Source organism: Melospiza georgiana, chromosome 7, assembly GCF_028018845.1.
Source record: "Melospiza georgiana isolate bMelGeo1 chromosome 7, bMelGeo1.pri, whole genome shotgun sequence".
NCBI classification, from domain to species: domain Eukaryota; kingdom Metazoa; phylum Chordata; class Aves; order Passeriformes; family Passerellidae; genus Melospiza; species Melospiza georgiana.
In genome coordinates this window covers 690,513-706,551 of record NC_080436.1, presented here as the reverse complement: position 1 = coordinate 706,551, position 16,039 = coordinate 690,513, and the positions used below count along the sequence as shown (strand labels likewise).

At 54.4% G+C, this 16,039-nt stretch overlaps 2 protein-coding genes and 4 non-coding genes across 6 annotated transcripts; 3 read left to right on the top strand and 3 right to left on the bottom strand.

Moving 5' to 3' along the window:
- Positions 1-734: 734 nt before the first annotated feature.
- On the bottom strand, positions 735-2,813 carry LOC131085826 (proline-rich protein 13-like). The gene is made up of 4 exons (XM_058028323.1): positions 2,760-2,813; positions 2,322-2,357; positions 1,839-2,032; positions 735-1,024 (listed from the first exon to the last, which is right to left on the bottom strand). The coding sequence occupies exons 2-4, from the start codon at positions 2,338-2,340 to the stop codon at positions 986-988; spliced, it is 252 nt and encodes an 83-aa protein (XP_057884306.1). The 5' UTR covers positions 2,341-2,357; positions 2,760-2,813; the 3' UTR covers positions 735-985.
- A 1,449-nt stretch (positions 2,814-4,262) lies between these two features.
- Positions 4,263-10,208, bottom strand: FTCD (formimidoyltransferase cyclodeaminase). The gene is made up of 14 exons (XM_058028192.1): positions 10,155-10,208; positions 9,218-9,401; positions 8,737-8,865; positions 8,538-8,626; positions 8,108-8,287; positions 7,882-8,019; positions 7,458-7,589; positions 6,757-6,818; positions 5,969-6,098; positions 5,698-5,859; positions 5,273-5,316; positions 5,054-5,192; positions 4,677-4,772; positions 4,263-4,517 (listed from the first exon to the last, which is right to left on the bottom strand). The coding sequence occupies exons 1-14, from the start codon at positions 10,206-10,208 to the stop codon at positions 4,431-4,433; spliced, it is 1,626 nt and encodes a 541-aa protein (XP_057884175.1). The 3' UTR covers positions 4,263-4,430.
- Positions 10,209-10,636: 428 nt separating this feature from the next.
- On the bottom strand, positions 10,637-10,718 carry TRNAS-CGA (transfer RNA serine (anticodon CGA)). Its single transcript has one exon. It is a non-coding gene; the product is annotated as a tRNA-Ser (tRNA).
- Positions 10,719-10,842: 124 nt separating this feature from the next.
- Positions 10,843-10,914, top strand: TRNAP-AGG (transfer RNA proline (anticodon AGG)). Its single transcript has one exon. It is a non-coding gene; the product is annotated as a tRNA-Pro (tRNA).
- A 337-nt stretch (positions 10,915-11,251) lies between these two features.
- TRNAA-AGC (transfer RNA alanine (anticodon AGC)) lies at positions 11,252-11,323 on the top strand. The gene has a single exon. It is a non-coding gene; the product is annotated as a tRNA-Ala (tRNA).
- A 1,326-nt stretch (positions 11,324-12,649) lies between these two features.
- On the top strand, positions 12,650-12,731 carry TRNAS-GCU (transfer RNA serine (anticodon GCU)). The gene has a single exon. It is a non-coding gene; the product is annotated as a tRNA-Ser (tRNA).
- Positions 12,732-16,039: the final 3,308 nt, after the last annotated feature.

The following is a 16,039-nucleotide window of genomic DNA, read 5'->3' as shown; positions in this document are numbered from 1 at the left end:
AGACCCTGGGGGGCATCCCGATAGTTGGGGAAACATAAGAAGCTTCCCTCAAAAAGCCGATAAGACCCCATTGGCTCCTTCCCCCGTTCCAATGTCTGTTCCTGCATCCCTGAGCCACTCCCTCCCTATTCCCTGATTGGCCATTCTCTTTGTACTGCCCCGAGACCAGAGTGACCCCGGGCCCCTGGGGAGAGAGAAACCTGGACCCTCCATGTGTGTGTGCCTGGGACCCGAACATGTTACTGCATGGCTGAATTAAACATCTGTGGATACCATGCACAGGCCCTTTTTGCTTCTTTATCCTGGACTTTCCTAGCAACAATTTGGGCTGCAACAGTGTGGATTTTTAAAATTATTTTTGATGAGCAGCTGGTTCTCCTGATTTCAAGCTGGTAAATCCAGATAATCATGGAATCACAGAATGGTTTGGGTTGGGAGGGAACTGAAAGATTATCTCATGGGCAGGAACACAGATTGCTCCAAGCACTGGTATTGAACACTACCAGCTCTTCATGCTCCTCATCTGTTCGTGGGAGAATCCCTCTGCCATGGTGAGCTTTTTCCTATAAATTATTACCCTGGCATGGAGGATGGCAACCCACATAATTACAGCATCCCCCAGGCACTCCCTCTGCTACGCCTAGGAAAGCTCACACGAAATGAAAGGAGGTTTACCGCATCAATGTTAGCAGCCAGCACCATTGCCCAGGAAAAAACACACAGACACCAGCAGATTGGAAAACAACATGTGATGACTTTCAGCAGGCTCTCCCGGAAGATAAAGGGTAGAAACGTTGTCCATTAACTTGGAGATTCCAGGTCAAACGATTTGGAAACTCTTGCACGCAAGAAAAATCACTCAGCAGGCAAAACACTGCTCCAGGGGAAAGGGGGAGGGAGAGGATTGACATGCAGGGGTTTCCCACGAGGAGTTTGGCCTCATCTTTTGCTGATCACCATGGAGCAGGTGGAATATGCCAGACCTTTAGTCAGAGTCAGAGCTGCTGCTTGAGCTGCCAGAGGGCTGGGGAAGAGAGAACAACTTTAGGACAGCAGGGAAAGGAACCTCTGTCACAGCATTCCTGAGATGGGTTAGTGACCCTGTGGTGGCTGCCCCATATTGTGGGAAGGCTGGAGGGTTTTTATTATTTTTTTACAAGACTCTTAAGGTCAATAAAGGAAATTCCAGAAAGGTCTTGCTTTCTGCCAGCAAAGACCAACATCACAGCAGATCACTTCCAGAGCTGTTTCCCTGTGAGAGGAGCTGCTGGCAGGATTTGTTTGAGAAATGCTCCCACCCCCAGTGCTGGAAACAGGGCCTCGTTTAGAAGTTCCTCATTCAGACCCGCTCAGGATGGTGCCCATCCCTGGAATGGTATTTTCTGCAGAATTTAGCACAAGGAATTGCTTTTCCTTTTCTGTTTTTTTGTGGTTTTTTGTTGGTTTTTTTGTGAATTTTTTGTTTTTAAGGGGGAGTTAAACAGTTCCTCTGCTACAAGACACTGAGTGAATGTCCATTATGGAGGCACAACTTGCACTCAAGTGAGCAGGACAAAGTCCTGGGATTTCATATACTGCACGGTGTGCCCCAAGCCATGCTATCACTTTAAATGGCTTCAAGGAATTTCATGGATTGCTTTTCAAATTACTCACTTAATATGACTCATTCTTGCCTATTTATTATTCTAACAAGTTTCCACATCTAAAAACAGCCACTGATGTTTGGGCAGTTTGTTCCAGCCACTACAGGGTAGGAGAGGAGAGTCCCAGCTGCTGTGGTATGCTGGAGGAGGTCTGCAGCAGAATTAGGGAAAGGTTCACTGCTGTTTCACTCCTACCTTGCCTTCATGGTGCTTGCCATGCTTCTTCTTATCGTGCTTCTTATGGTGCTTCTTATCGTGCTTCTTATGGTGCTCCTGGTGTCCGTGAGGATGATGCCCCGATGGGGGGTGCCCATGGGGGTGCTGGACCGGCGGAGCAGGGCAGACTGCCACGCCACCAGGGTAGGGACCTGTGCCAGGACCAGGGTATCCTGGAGGGGCAGGAGGGCACACTGCAAGGTATGGTTGTGGCTGGCCTAGGAAGAAGAGGAACCTGTAAGTGGGCAGAGACGGCCTCTCCCCAGACAGACAGTACAGGGAGCTGGTGCACCCTTCCACCCAATGGGCCCACACTGGTCTTCCTCACAAAGGACATCCCACACCTCTCTGGGATGCAGGTAAACCCCCCAGGTGTCTGAGGCCAAAGCATAGAGCTCCCCTCTAAGTCCTCCTGATGGCTGTGTGGTACCTGCAGCCCTGCCTGGCCCCACAGCCCCTCACCTTGGTTGGGGTCACACATCCTCAGTGGTCTCCAAGCTGAAAGGGAAGGACAGGCACCATTAGTCACCTCCTGCCATGAGACATTGCCCAGCCAGCAGCTGGGTCCTGTCTGCTCTGCCCCACATCTGCCCCCAGCAGAGGGACCACGCTCGCTTCCCCCAGAGCGCCATTCCCCCACAGACCCTGGCCGTCGTCCTGTCCCTTTGGTGACAGCACCAACTCCCAGAGCGACTGTCCCCCGCTCCATGCACCCCCAAAGCCTAGGCATGTGGTTTCCATTTTTAATAGAAATAAATCCACACTGGCCCAGCCGGGGTGCCGAGCTCATGCCCTCGTGGGCCATAAGAGACTGGGGACACGTGCCTGGGTACAGTGCCCACCTTGGGGACAGTGCACCCATGCTCCCACTGCCCTCATGCTGCCCTGCATTCACCAAACCTGTGGAAGAGCTCCCAGAAGAAGCAACGTCGGCAGCACTCGGGATCCCCGTCCTTGGCACGGCTCTCCCGGCTGTAGGGCATCCTTAAATAACGGGGCCCTGCCCCTTTGAGCAGGGGTGCGGCGGGCAGGGGTGCGGTCTGAGAGGTGAGACCGCGCCCTCACCATGGGCATGCGAGAAACGTCAACACGCCGCTCCCAGCCGGCACAAAGGTCCCACGGGGATAATAAACACAGGCTATGGAGGGCGGTGATTCCAACTCCCGGCGACAAGGGAGGGATGGAGTGAGTCAGCTGACCCCACTATGAACCCTGACTGTGCTCCCTGTGAACCCTGGACAGTCTCCAGGAACAGGGGTGACCTTCCCACAGACGGGGCTGTGGGACAGCGGGTGTGGGGGCCTGACACTGCTCACAGTGCTGCCAGGGTGTGCAGGTGGAGGACACAGTATCTGCTGACACACTCGGTCAACAGGGACAGGAGGCAGGGCTGGATGCCCTGATTTTCAGGTTTTCCTCTTGGAGGATCTATGAGGAGGGTGTAGGATTTCTCCCATCTCAACCCACCCCATCTCCCTGCTAATACCTCTGATGGTGCCTCATGTTTGGGAGTGCTCCCTTCCTAGGCAATTCAACGGGTTGGAATTGTCACACACAGCCTGAAAGACACCTGGCAGAAACGGACTGTGCCAGGTCTTGCCCCAGATCTCGGGTAGGAGGGTGTTTCATGGGGGTTTCTGAACAAAGGAACGGTACAGGGTCAGGAGGTATTCATGCACGGGGATCTCCTTACAGGCAATGCTACAAGGATCCTGCCATCCCTTCTGTTAGGATCACTGTGGTCCCAGACAGTGATCCTAACAGAATCAATCATCTACTTCTGCCCTAGGGATCGGAGGATGCAGCCTGGGGTCTAAGTACCAGACAGCAAAAATTCCCCTTATCCAGGGAAAGGCCAGGGAATATGATGCTGGATGTGCCTGAGCAGACCAGCTGTTACAGATACATATTATAATATTGACTTTTCACAAATATTTAAATGGATTTGATATGTGTGATGTTAAAGTAACTTTGTTATATAATTTCTATTTCTACTGTCAATTAAGCTTAGACATAGTGAAATAGCTATGCTTGTGTTAAAATGCCTGCTTGGATGGGATAACATCCAATAAACACAGGATGAGGAAACCTTCTAGATATGCCAACTATCAGCACTCACCATCAGAAGAAAGCATGGACCAAGGCCCAAACTGGAAGTGATTAGGAGAAGGAGTCAAAACCACAGCCAAGAAACACATATGCTCTAAAAAGGTGGACCAAAGGAGGGGCCATTTCAAATAGTTCCTGGAAAATGTAAACTAGTTTATGGATACGCATAAGGGTCTATGAATATGCAACAGGCTGATGTAAGGGAAAAGGTATTTAAGGGGGATCCCCGAAGGTGGCAGTGTGGTCTTGGCTGAGTGCCAAGATGCACCCGTAAGAACCTTTGCTCCATGGTTCTTGTCTCCTATTGTCCTTTATTAAACTTTTTAAGTTTTCACAGGAGAGTGAATGTGCTTTTCACACAGCCCTCCAGAGATTAATACCTTGCCAAGCCTAGGCAAGGCCAAGAGTATTTCCCAGCTGTATTTGCCACTGCAGAACCCCCGGAGCGCTCCCAAGCCTTTCTCAGGCCACCCGCTTTTCCAGCAGTGCCAGCACAACTGCCGAGCCTTGCTTCGCCTCTTCCAGCAGCCCAGACACCTTCTGTGACATCTGTGTGGGGACAAGATGAGTCATTTGCCACCCGACAGGCCAGAAGAGCCATCCCCTGGGCACCACATGTGTCCCGCCGGTGGCAGACGGGCACAAGGGGCTCCAGGCCACCACCGCCCCCTCCGCCACCGCTCAGCTGCACCGCCAGGCCCGGCTCACCACAAGCTTGAACTTGTCGTCTGTGATGTCCTTGAGGTTGATAATGACATTGAAGTAAGCTCCAAACACTGCCGCTTCCAGCATTTTGGCTCCCACCTGGGAAAAGTCAGGCTGGCAAGAAGCTCTCCTGGTGAACCAGCTCCACCATATGGCGCTGAAGCAGGTCAGACCCTCATGCTGCAGGACTCCCACCCTGCACCACCCAGCAGCATGCAGCGCTTTCCAATCTGTTGGTATTCTCAGGAAATGGCTGCCAAAGAATTACTGGGTGGAAATTACTGGCCAGTTTGGGAAGCACAGCTGGAGAGATGTACCCTGGAAGTCAGGACATGAGGGAACACCTTGCAGGGCAAGTGTGTGTGAGCTGGGGCCATTACCTGGATGTCAGATTTGCAGGCCAGGTTGCAGTGTTGTGCCAGCTCCTTCAGAGCAGGCCAGAGCCCATTCACCTTCTCTGCCAGGCCATAGGGCACCCCCACGGCCATCTTCAGCCCCTGCTGCATGGCAGCTGTGCGTCTGAGAGGAGGGACAGCCCTGGGTTGAGCACTGGGTGGCTGTGCCCACACAGTCAGCCAATCCCCACCAGCCCAGCTCACCTCTCCCGCTCCTCAGGGGTGTTCTTGGGCAGCTTCATGGCTTCCTGCAGGCAAAGAAAAGCAGGTTTGCTGCCATCACCCATATTGTGCCTTGCATCGGGTGTCAGGGCAGATCCCATAGCTCCCATGCTCTTGCAAACCTCCCTTATGTGACAATGTCCCTTCCCCAGGCCCTGATTTAGCATCCCTGGAAGTGTTCAAAAAGCAAGCAGAAGTGGCACTTTGCCATATGGTTTAGTGGGCATGGGTGTACTCAGTGGAAGGTTGGACTTGTTAATCTTGGAGGTCTTTTCCAACCTTAATGACTCTGTGATTCTAAGGTCAGAGCCCTGGTCCTAAGGAATCCAGAGCACAGCGATCCCAGCCCTCCTCCCAGCTGGAAAGCCCTCCTGTTTCCCTGTAAGATGCCTCTGCTGGAACCTCACCATGTAGCTGTTGAAGGCACAGGAGTCAGCATCCACCATTGCCACCAGCTCATCCATGGCCTGGTGGAAAGGGGGGACCAGCTTCCTCATGATGGAGTCTAGGTCCTCAAACTGCCGCTTCCCGTAGCTCATCAGCCCCACCATGCTGCCCAGTGCTGCTCCCTGCCAGGGTAAATCCTCCAGTAGGACACAGTGGGCACTGCTACCACCATGCCAGCTCTGCTTGGCACACCAAGGCCCCTCAGCCTCTGTCCTGGTGTGGGGCACATACCAGGGCTCCCGCAGCCGCAGACACGGAGCCTCCTCCTGGCGCTGCTGACCTTGCTCCGACCGCTCGCACAAAGGCACCCAGTGGCTTGGCCACCAGCCCCCTGCCCACGTCTCCTGCCTCCACCAAGTACCTGCAGCACAGGTGTTTTAGAGCCCTCCAGGCGCAGGGACACCACCACCACCCAGACCCAACACTGCCCTCTCCAGCATTGGCCCCGTGAATTAGTAGGGGACTAAAACCCAGCCTGAGGGTCAGGGTAAGGACTGGGAACCCCATGGGGGACATTTGGGGAACACAGGCGGTGTGGGGGTTGCTCTGCATTAGCCAGGTTGGGCTGATGCAAGCAGCATTGGTGGGACAGAAACACCTCTGCAGCCATGGCCCAGGAAGGGTGACAAGGACTTCACCTCGTGGATGGATTTCCCTTCCTTTCCCCCCACAGACTCATGTTTCACACAGGTGCCGCAGCATGTGAACCAGAGGCAGTGAATTTTGCATGGGGATAGGGGAAGGAATTTAGCATTCAAATCTGGCCACAAAACCTGCTCCCACTGCCTGCTGAAGCAACCTGGAGTTTCCCCCACTCCATGTGTACAGCCATCAGCATTTGGGAGCAGGGACCACCCTGATCTTGCTCAACCACCCAGCAGAGATGTCCCCAGGCTGTGAAGAGGAGCTGGGAGCAGCCACCACTCCCAAAACAAGCTCAGTACAGGATGCAGGCATCAGGATCCCCCCATCCAGGGAGGAATGGGCACCATGACAAGAAGTGGGATGTAAGTCCCTACTCGATGATGCGCTCCCGAGGGTGAAATGGAGACAGGGAGTCCAGACCCAGACGACTGACCACCTGCAAGGAGCAGCACCACTGTGTCAACCCTGTCACGTAAGTCCTGTTGCATCCTCATTCCCCACTGCTAATAACCATGGGTGAGTCAGCACTGGGACTGGGCCACCACCCAGGGAGAGGACAGCTGGCACCACCAGCCCATCCCATCGCAGACTCGGGGGTGGTGTGGGGTCACCTCTGAATGACTGGGAGCTATACTGATAAATCATTAGCTTGCTCTTATCTAGCACATTCCCCACAGGCTGGAAAAGTCCCTCCCTCCCGCAGTGGAACAGCAGAGCTTGTCTCCTCCTTTCCAGCTAACTCCCCGTCCTGGGACAGCCTCCCATAATGCCACACACTGTCCTTGAGCCCTGGGTACACTTCCTCCCCCTCCTGGCCTCCATGCAGGCAAGACGAGCAGCTGCCACCCACATTCAATCCTCATACGTTGTGGTTCCTGCTCCCTATGCATCTCAGCATCCTCAGCTCAATAAAGCAGCTTGTCCTACCCCACAAAATCCACACTGGAAACAAATGTCTGAGGCCTGAGCAGTCCCAAATTTCTGCTCAGTGCCACTTTGGGAGGCTGGTGGGGGGGTGGGATGTGTCTCTCCCATGATCCCACCCTTGTGATGGTATCAGGAGAAGCCACATTACCAGCCTGATCTTCTGTTCCTCCTCCAGTATGAAGAGTTTTTCCTTCTTGATGTAAAAGTCAGCTGCATCCAGAATGGCCTTCTTGGGAACAAGCCCTACCAGCTGAGACCCCACCACAGGGAGATTCAATTCCTGCAAAGGACATCCGAAATGTGATTTTCCCCAGAGGCCTGCTGCCACTACTACCTCAGCCTGGTGGTCCTCATCCCTTCCCAGGACACGGGAAGCTCACAGAAAATCTTTCAACAGAGGAGCTGGGGGCTCGCAGCAAGTTGATGAGTTTCTGGGAGTTTTGTGCCATTCAGCACTTTGGCTGAGCTAAGCATGAGAGAAACCAGAGCCTGACCTGACAGTGAGGAAGGAAACTTGTTGGGAGACGTCCTCTGGGAAGCCCCCTTGGGAACAGGCACCCCAAGCTACCCACCTGTGCATCTCGGCAGATCTCCTCGTAGACAGTGTGGAGCGGCGTGGTCTCAAAGTCCAGCAGGTTCGTTGAAACCTGGGCCATGTTCTCCTCCTCCAAATACCAGCCAATGCCTTGCACCTTCTTCAAGCGCCCAGGCTGCCAACAACTGCCACATTCAGGGCACAGCCCAGGAGGTGTGGGGACAGGCAGGTGTGCTCCTGGTGTGCCCGTGCTCTTGATGTACCTGGCTGGGGCCGCGGCCCTGCTCACGGATGTTGAGGGCGATGCGATGAGCCTGCTCCTTGGTGCACAGCAGGTTGATGTTGTACGCAATAAGGAAGGTCCGGGCACCTGTCACTGTGGCTCCCCACCGGGGGACAAAAGTTGGGGGCCCAAAATCAGGAGCCCACTCTGGTTTTGCAAGCTGGAGTGGAGGGAAGAGAGTGTGTGTGCTGGCACTGCCAGGAGCACATGCCACCCTCGCAAGGAGGGCATCTCCCTCCCCAGCTGGAATCTGCCATGACCACCTGTGTCACCAGCTCCTCTTGGTGCAAAGGGACTACACCAAGTAGTCCTTGGTAGCCCCCAGTAGTCCAAGGCAGCCCCCAGCATGCTCCCTGAAGCCAGGGAAGTACAGGTCAGGTCTGCCCAGCCAGTGCCACCACCAGGCTTACCTTCTCAGGGAGCGCCTCGTACTCCCCAGCACGGATGGAGGGCAGGGCTTTCCTGTTCTCGTGCCGTGCTGCCGCTCCATACAGGTAAACTGCAAGACACAGCTGGGGGTGAGCACTGCCAGGCAAGGCTGGCACTTTCTCCAACAGTTGAATCATGCAGGATGGGATGGAATGTGGAGAGGTTACTGAACCCACTCACCAGGTACACCCAGCTCTGCTGCCAAGCGCTGCCCGAAGATGTGGGCACAAGTGACACACTCCTCCATGCTGACATTCCTCACTGGCACAAAGGGACAGACGTCCAAGGCCCCCATCCGAGGGTGCTCACCTGGTGGTGGGGCAGATATACGAGTGGGAGGTGGGAAGAAAAAGCAGACAAGGAGGGAGAACACACTTTTGCACACTCTTACAGACTGGACACCATTGCTGTGAGAAAGTCATAGAATCACAGACTAACCCAAGTTGGAAGAGACCCACCAGGATCATTGAGTCCAACCCCTGGGCCTCCACAGGGCAGCCATAACAATCCCACCATGTGCCTGGGAGCGTTGCAAATGCTTCTTAAACTCTTTCAGGCCTGGGCCTGTGACCACAGTCCCTGTTCCAGTGCCATGCTTGGTCCCAGCAGTATGGCAGTCCCCTCTGTGCCAGCCCAGCCCCTGGGCCTCTCCCAAGCTCACCTGAGTGTTGGCTCATGTCAATGAGCTGCCCAGCCACACGGGCTGCGCTCAATGCCCCTTCCACCACGGCCTCAGGGGACCCCACAAAGGTGTAGACAGTGCGGTTGGTGGAGGCGCCGGCATCAACATCCAGCAGCACACATCCCAGTGTCCGGGAGATGGCCTGTGCCACTGCATCGATCACCTGCCGGGCAGAGATGGGAGCAAGGGGGCCGAGATGGCTGGGACTATACAACAGCCATGGCTTTTCAAGAGAGGGGGCATCTCAGATCTTCCCCTTCCCACTGGTGATGGGGTTGAGAACGACCCCGTGATCAGTGGGGATGCAGCACTGCACAAGCATCCCACTCCCATCCAGGGGGTTTGGGGCACCCTGGCTCCCCAAACTCCCTGTGGTGGGGGAGAGACACCTGGCTGCTGCTGCATGTCACAGAGCACCACCATAAACTGCTGTTCCTGAGGATACATCCACCTGCCAGCTTCCCCACACATTTGGCTCTGCTAAGCCTCTTCCCTGCAGGAGGCTGTGTTTTTACACCCATGCTGGGTTTGCTAAATTCTCCTGCCACTGGCAGAGCCAAAGTTCACTTGAAGGCTGATGCCCAGGACAGACTCCATTAACCTTGATAGTGTGCTTTGTCACAACTGCAAGCAATGTTTCTCTGCAGAGAAATATTCCAGACCAAGCCCAGACCTGGTGCTACAGCCACCTGCTGGCAATGGTGGAAGAGGTCTCAGCCCCTGCTTCCCATGAGGTGCCATAAGGGACTCAAAGCTAGCTTTAGACATTTTTGGCACCAGCCAAGTGGTGAAAGGTGCATGGCACTGCAAAGGAGGCATGGCAGAGTCTAGCAGTGCATACCGCTCTCCAGGGGGAAACCTGGCTGTCAGCAGCCCGGTGTCACCCACCCCTCAGCCCTTCCACATACTCCCTCACCTCTTTGTTATTCCCCTCTGAGAAGTTGGGGACGCATTCCACCAGCTTGGCCATGGTCCCACGGTCTGCTTGCAGCCCTCAGCCCCCGGCTCGGCTCTTCACACCCGGGGGGTTTCCTGCCCTTTCCCGTCCCACTGCAGAGCGAAAGCCTCTCAGCAGCCAGCACGTTGCCTCTTTCCCAAGCTGGAGTTTCTCATTAACTGAATCGATCGGTGGGCAGAGGACAGAAAGGGGCTTGGATAAACACCATCATACTGACCCTACCGTGCTTGGAACAGCTCCGGGCACAAGGGCTCTGTGAGGCCAGATGGCAGCACTCACCAGCACCAATTAATATATAAAGAAAAAAAATCTGCTGCAATCAGCAAGATTACTGTGGTTACCACGAGCTACAGACAACTCACTGCAACAGGACCGCTCTTTACCACAGGGGGGCCACTCCACGCAGGACCTGCGCACTACGGACACCGGCTAAAATCCATCGCTGTGAGCAGGATTCGAACCTGCGCAGGGAGTCCCTATTGGATTTCGAGTCCAACGCCTTCACCTCTCGGCCATCACAGCACCGACGACGCGTGGGGCGGGGCGCGCTGCCCCCGGGCTGCACCGCGCTCCGTCCTGCCGGGAAGGGCGGAAATGTCCGGGTATGCCGAGCCACTCGGGCGAAGCAGGACTTGTAGCGCGCCGCGGCTCGTTGGTCTAGGGGTATGATTCTCGCTTAGGGTGCGAGAGGTCCCGGGTTCAAATCCCGGACGAGCCCTTCTTTTTACACACCCAGCCCCCACCCTCACCACACCTCAACCCACTGCAAGCACCCTGCCCTGGCATTCGCACTCCCCCTCGCCACCTCCGCCCGACACTGCAGCCGCCCGACACAGGCCTGCCACGCTTCCACTCTGCCCCTTACCTGCCCTGCCTGCTCTGCGCCACACTTATTCACCCTGCTCCAAACCCCTCCCCAGCCCAATGACACCTAAGGCACCCGCACTGCCTGCCAACACCTGAAGGCCCTTTCCCCAGCTTGGGCGGCAGGGCAAGGCAGCAGACACAGGCATTTGCTCGGATGCAGGAGAATGCCAGGCCCAGCACACTGGCACGGGGATGTAGCTCAGCGGGAGAGTGCTTGCTTAGCATGCAAGAGGCCCTGGGATCAACCCCCAACATCTCCCTCTCCTTTTGCCACTCCAGAGCCCTCCGCATATGCATACACGGCCCCCAGAGAGCCCCAGATGGCCCACAAGAAATCCCTGCGGCTGCCTGTGGGCACGGGGCAGCTGGGATTGCCTGCCGGCAGCCCAAGGCGGGCAGCAAGGAAATGCGTGGCGAGATGTCCCTCCTTGGCCAGGTGCCATAGAGAGTGGAGGCAGCCCGAGTCCCTTCCCCGCGGGGCTCACCCGGGTGTCTCCTGGCATGACCATTGTCTTTGTGTGATCATTGGTGCTTAGGAGGAGCATTCAGAAAGGGAGATGAGACAGGCTGTCAGATCAGGGCAGTGTAGGGTGGCAGCTGGAACAGCTCTACCAGGGCAAGGGGAGGGGGCAGCATGTCCCTGAAGGGTCTGGGGATTGCCAAACCCAGCTGGTGGTGCTTATGGGATGTGTTGGTCTCCCTGTGCCAGGGCCTTGGGTCAGCACCAGGAGTGTTTCCAGCAGCTAAAAAAGATGGGATTTGCAGCTGGGAAACCCCAAACCTGGGGCAGCATGTGGGCAGAGAAGTGGGCAGAGCATCAGGTGTTTTAAGGAGCAACCAGTGACAGGAGTGCCAGTGGGTGCCATGGCTCATCTGGTCAATGTGTCTGCCTTGTAAACAGGAGATCTTGGGTTCAGCTTCCAGTGGTGCCTCAGCCGGAGGGACTATTTTTCCTCCCTGTCCTGACCTGGGTGCACTGCTGGGGGTCCTTATCCTGCTCAGAGCACTGTCAGCCCCCAGTTCTCTGTCCTGACTCTACTCTGGGAATAAAATGTTTTCTTCTGCTTCCTCTCCCTTCTCACCTCACACTGGAAAGCTGGGCTAAACTATTTCCAGAAACCAGGCAATTTCGGAAATAACAGATACATTAGATGCTGTCTGGACCCCTCCCATCTTCCCTATTACTTTGCACAGCTGGTGTGGGATCATGTAGGAAAACCCTCTGGACACAGGTTGGGTGTGGGTGTCTAATGGAGATGTTTGGTGCAGGCTTTTTTGTGGCAACAATAAATGCCATGTTACTTTTTGCCACCCCATGGACACAGAAGGGAACAGGGAGAGGGGCAAATGAATCACAAACACTTGCTTGTCTCCCTGCCCTGCTGTGACAGGAGCAGCCAGGGCTCTGCCTGCACAGCCTTGCTGCTCACCAAAGGACACCCTGAAGAACCAGCTCCAGTATTGCTGTCTATGGGCAGCAAACAAACAAACTACCCCCCCAAAAAAACCCAAAAAACAAAACAAAGGAAACAATCCCTCCAAAAATCTGCAAAATCAAATTTTGCTAAAAAAACAAGCCAGCAGAGGACGAGGTGGCCGAGTGGTTAAGGCGATGGACTGCTAATCCATTGTGCTCTGCACGCGTGGGTTCGAATCCCACCCTCGTCGGCTCTCCTCTGTCCTGTGGCTTGTGTTTTTTGTGCAGCTTACCTCGTGCTCTCGGTGTTTTGCTTTGCTCGGTCAAATGCGCGTTACATCTGCCCCCGGGCTGCTGCTGCCAGGGGCTGAACCTGCTCCTCGTGGCTCAGGGTCTGGTGTGGCCCTTCTGTGCAATGTGCCATGGCAACAGGGTGCCCGAGCCCACCTGCCAGCTGCTCTCCTGCCATCCTGCTGCCTCCTCTCCAGGAGCACTGAACTGTAGGCAGGGGAGGTCAGGACTGCCCATCCCTGGGCATCCTCAAGGATGCCAATGGGAGTCAAAAGCTGCCTCTGGCATGTCTCAGAGGAGCTTGTTCTGGAGAAGGCAGAGCTACTGTGCACTGGCAGCTCCCTCCTGTGCCTGGAGCTGTGCTCACAGTGGAGATTCCTGGAGACAGGACAGAGTGACCAATGGCAAGATGAAGAGGAAAGAGGTAAAACTGCTTCTGGAATCTCAGAAGCAGAGAGGAAAGCCTTGCATCCAGGAGTCTGTGCTTTGAGGCACCTGGGGAAATGTATCATGCTAGTCTTTCTAGTGCCTTTCCTTTCTCCCCTCTACTCCTCTCCACTGATGAGCATGTGGCCGAGCAATTCCATGGCTTCAAGACAAGGTGAGGATGCTCAGGCTTAGCTGCCCACACCTTTTTTAGCATCACTGTGGCTACATTTCCTTCCCATGCCTTGGGGAGGTGTCTCTGGGGAGGAGTGAGAAGCTGCTTCCCTCTATCAGTGTCTCCTGAGCCAGAAACCATGACCAAACTGGGAGGAAACACCGGCCCCATCCCATTCCACTGCCATGAGATGCTGTGCTGTTTGGCCAGGTCTGCCACCCTAGGAAGGGGGTGATGTTGCTGCCTGGACAGCCAGGTGCCCTGCAAGGGATCTGTGTGAGATTTCCTGGGAAAAATGCATGAGTTTGGGTCCAGCCCTGCAGAGAGACCAATCTGCGGTTGGAGATGATGAAATGGGCTGGGGTGGTGGGTGCAGAGGTACAGCAGTGCATGGCAGGGGGACTGCTGTCACAGTATAGGACCAGGGACTTGCACAGGCAGCCAGGAGAGGACCCCTACTGATTCTATTGGGACACCCTTCAACCCTGCCCTGGCACACACATGTCCCTGTCCTGGTGAGCGGTGACGAGTCCTCCTGAAGGGAATGTGCCACTGTCAGTGGTGCTGTGGGGCATCAGCCCACTCTGGGACCTGGAAATTACAGGGATCTTTTGGCATGGAACTGGATCATCTGCAGCCTTGGGACAGCGCCTGGCAGCTGGAGCCTGTCTCTCCCCAGTGGCACCCGCTGGGCTCCCTGGGCTGCACAGAGTGGCCCTGGAGCACCCCGAGTCTGCTTTGGCAAGGACACAGGCAGCCAGGATGCTCTGTGCCTGGGTCTGGCTGTATCAGGATTCTGCCTTCTGGCACTGGGGTGTCCCACTCATCCATCAGCCATCTGGGAGTGGTCTGTGACTGTCCTGCTGCCAGGAGGCAAGCCCTGGGTGAGCACCCTGCATGCAGACATTCCTTGGAGATGGGATGCTGTAGGTCTGTTGCTGCTCCAAGATGTGCCCCTGCCTTTAGCTTTCAGGAGAAATTTTAGGACAGGGGCAAGCTCCCGCCCTCCAGCCAGTCTCGGACACATCCAGCCCTTGGGTCATTGGAAATCAAAATGCAAAGTGCAACTGGGACTGGTGATAGGAAGGGAAACACATGGATTATTGATCCTGGGCCATGTTTTTTGTGTCCTTACTTGCAGGAAGGGGCAGGGCTGAGGTGGCCACACATCCTGGATCCATGCAGAAGTTAAGGAAATGGATCCAACATGTTTTGTTGGGTGAAATTTTCTCAGGTTTGAGGTTCATCCAGAGAAAGTCACACCTCAAGCAGTAAGTGCTCATTCCCTGAAATGAATACAGATTGGAAATTCAGTCTTTGTTTTTCTCCCAAATATCTGCCCTTTCCCCATCTGTTTTCGTTTATAAAAAGTCAGTCACTACACAGATCAGATTATTTTAACTTCCTAACATGTGCCTTTTGTTTCCCCTGCTGTCTTTTCTGGAAAAAGGACTTATTTCAGTCCACAGATCAGCTCACATTCGACAACATTTCCCCTCTGAGTGCCACATTGCATTTATCCCAAGCATCACTGCATCTATGGATATTATTCTCGGGCATGATGGTCCAGTGTGAGCAGAATTTCAAGTGCTTAAACTGTATTTCAAAACTGAAATACACAGTGAGGCTGCAGTTCTGAATATACCACCCTGTGCCTGGAAGCGTGGAAGGGAGTCACCCAGGAAGGGCTGATTTCCTGAGAAAATGGGAGTGCACAGAGACATAGAACAGAAAAAAAAAAAAAAAAAAAGAAAAACCCAAACAAACCAGATTGGTAGAAGAAGGGTTTAATTCTCAAGCTGTGGGTCCAAGATGCATCAATTTATTATTCAAGAGTGGAGCAAAAAGCAGCACAGTAAAGCTTAAACTTTAACCTCATCTTTTCCTGCTTCCCAAGTCGCAATTTAGGAGATTATGAATGATGAACCCACAGCGTCCTGCCTTACTCCAGGCGCCGCCAGGTTGCTTCTCCCTGAAGCCCATGTCCTCTGCTGAACCTCAGAAGATGTGATTCCCTTTTTCCCCTTCCAGAATGACATTAAAAAATAGCTGAGTTCGGCCTCAGAACCTTGGAAAGGCTACTTTGCCCTGACAGGCAAGCAGAGAAGAGTCACTAGGGACCATTCAGTGAGATCCATTGTGGCCAAGTCATCTCAAGTACTCAAATGATCCCCCAAACCCCACAAGGCACATCTTTAACAAGATGCTCACAGCCCCACACACACATAGTACACGTCTCCCAGTTCTGCCAGGGTTTATTCCAGGGCAAGAGATGTTTGTGCTGTCAGTTGAGCTCTGCTTGTGTGAAATGAAAACCCAGTTTCAGACTTTCCTTGCCTCTAGAGCTCATGATGGCTCATCATGGTCCTGCTTGGGTCCACATCAGCAATTCCCTCTCCCCACTGTGAGGCTGATTCATGTTTAAGTGCAGGTTGAGATGTTTGGGATGTTTAATAACTAACAGGCTTACAGCAGATCCCAGATCCCCGGTGTCACACCAGAGCCTGTAATTACTGTAATTAACCCTGTCTTGACGATGTCACCCCATCACAAGGAAGGACACCTGTGACCTTCTGGCTCACTGCTACTACCCTATCCAAAGAGTGGGATGGAAGGGCTCTTGGAAGTCAGTTCCATGCACAAAATCAGCCAGTTTAGGTATGTGTC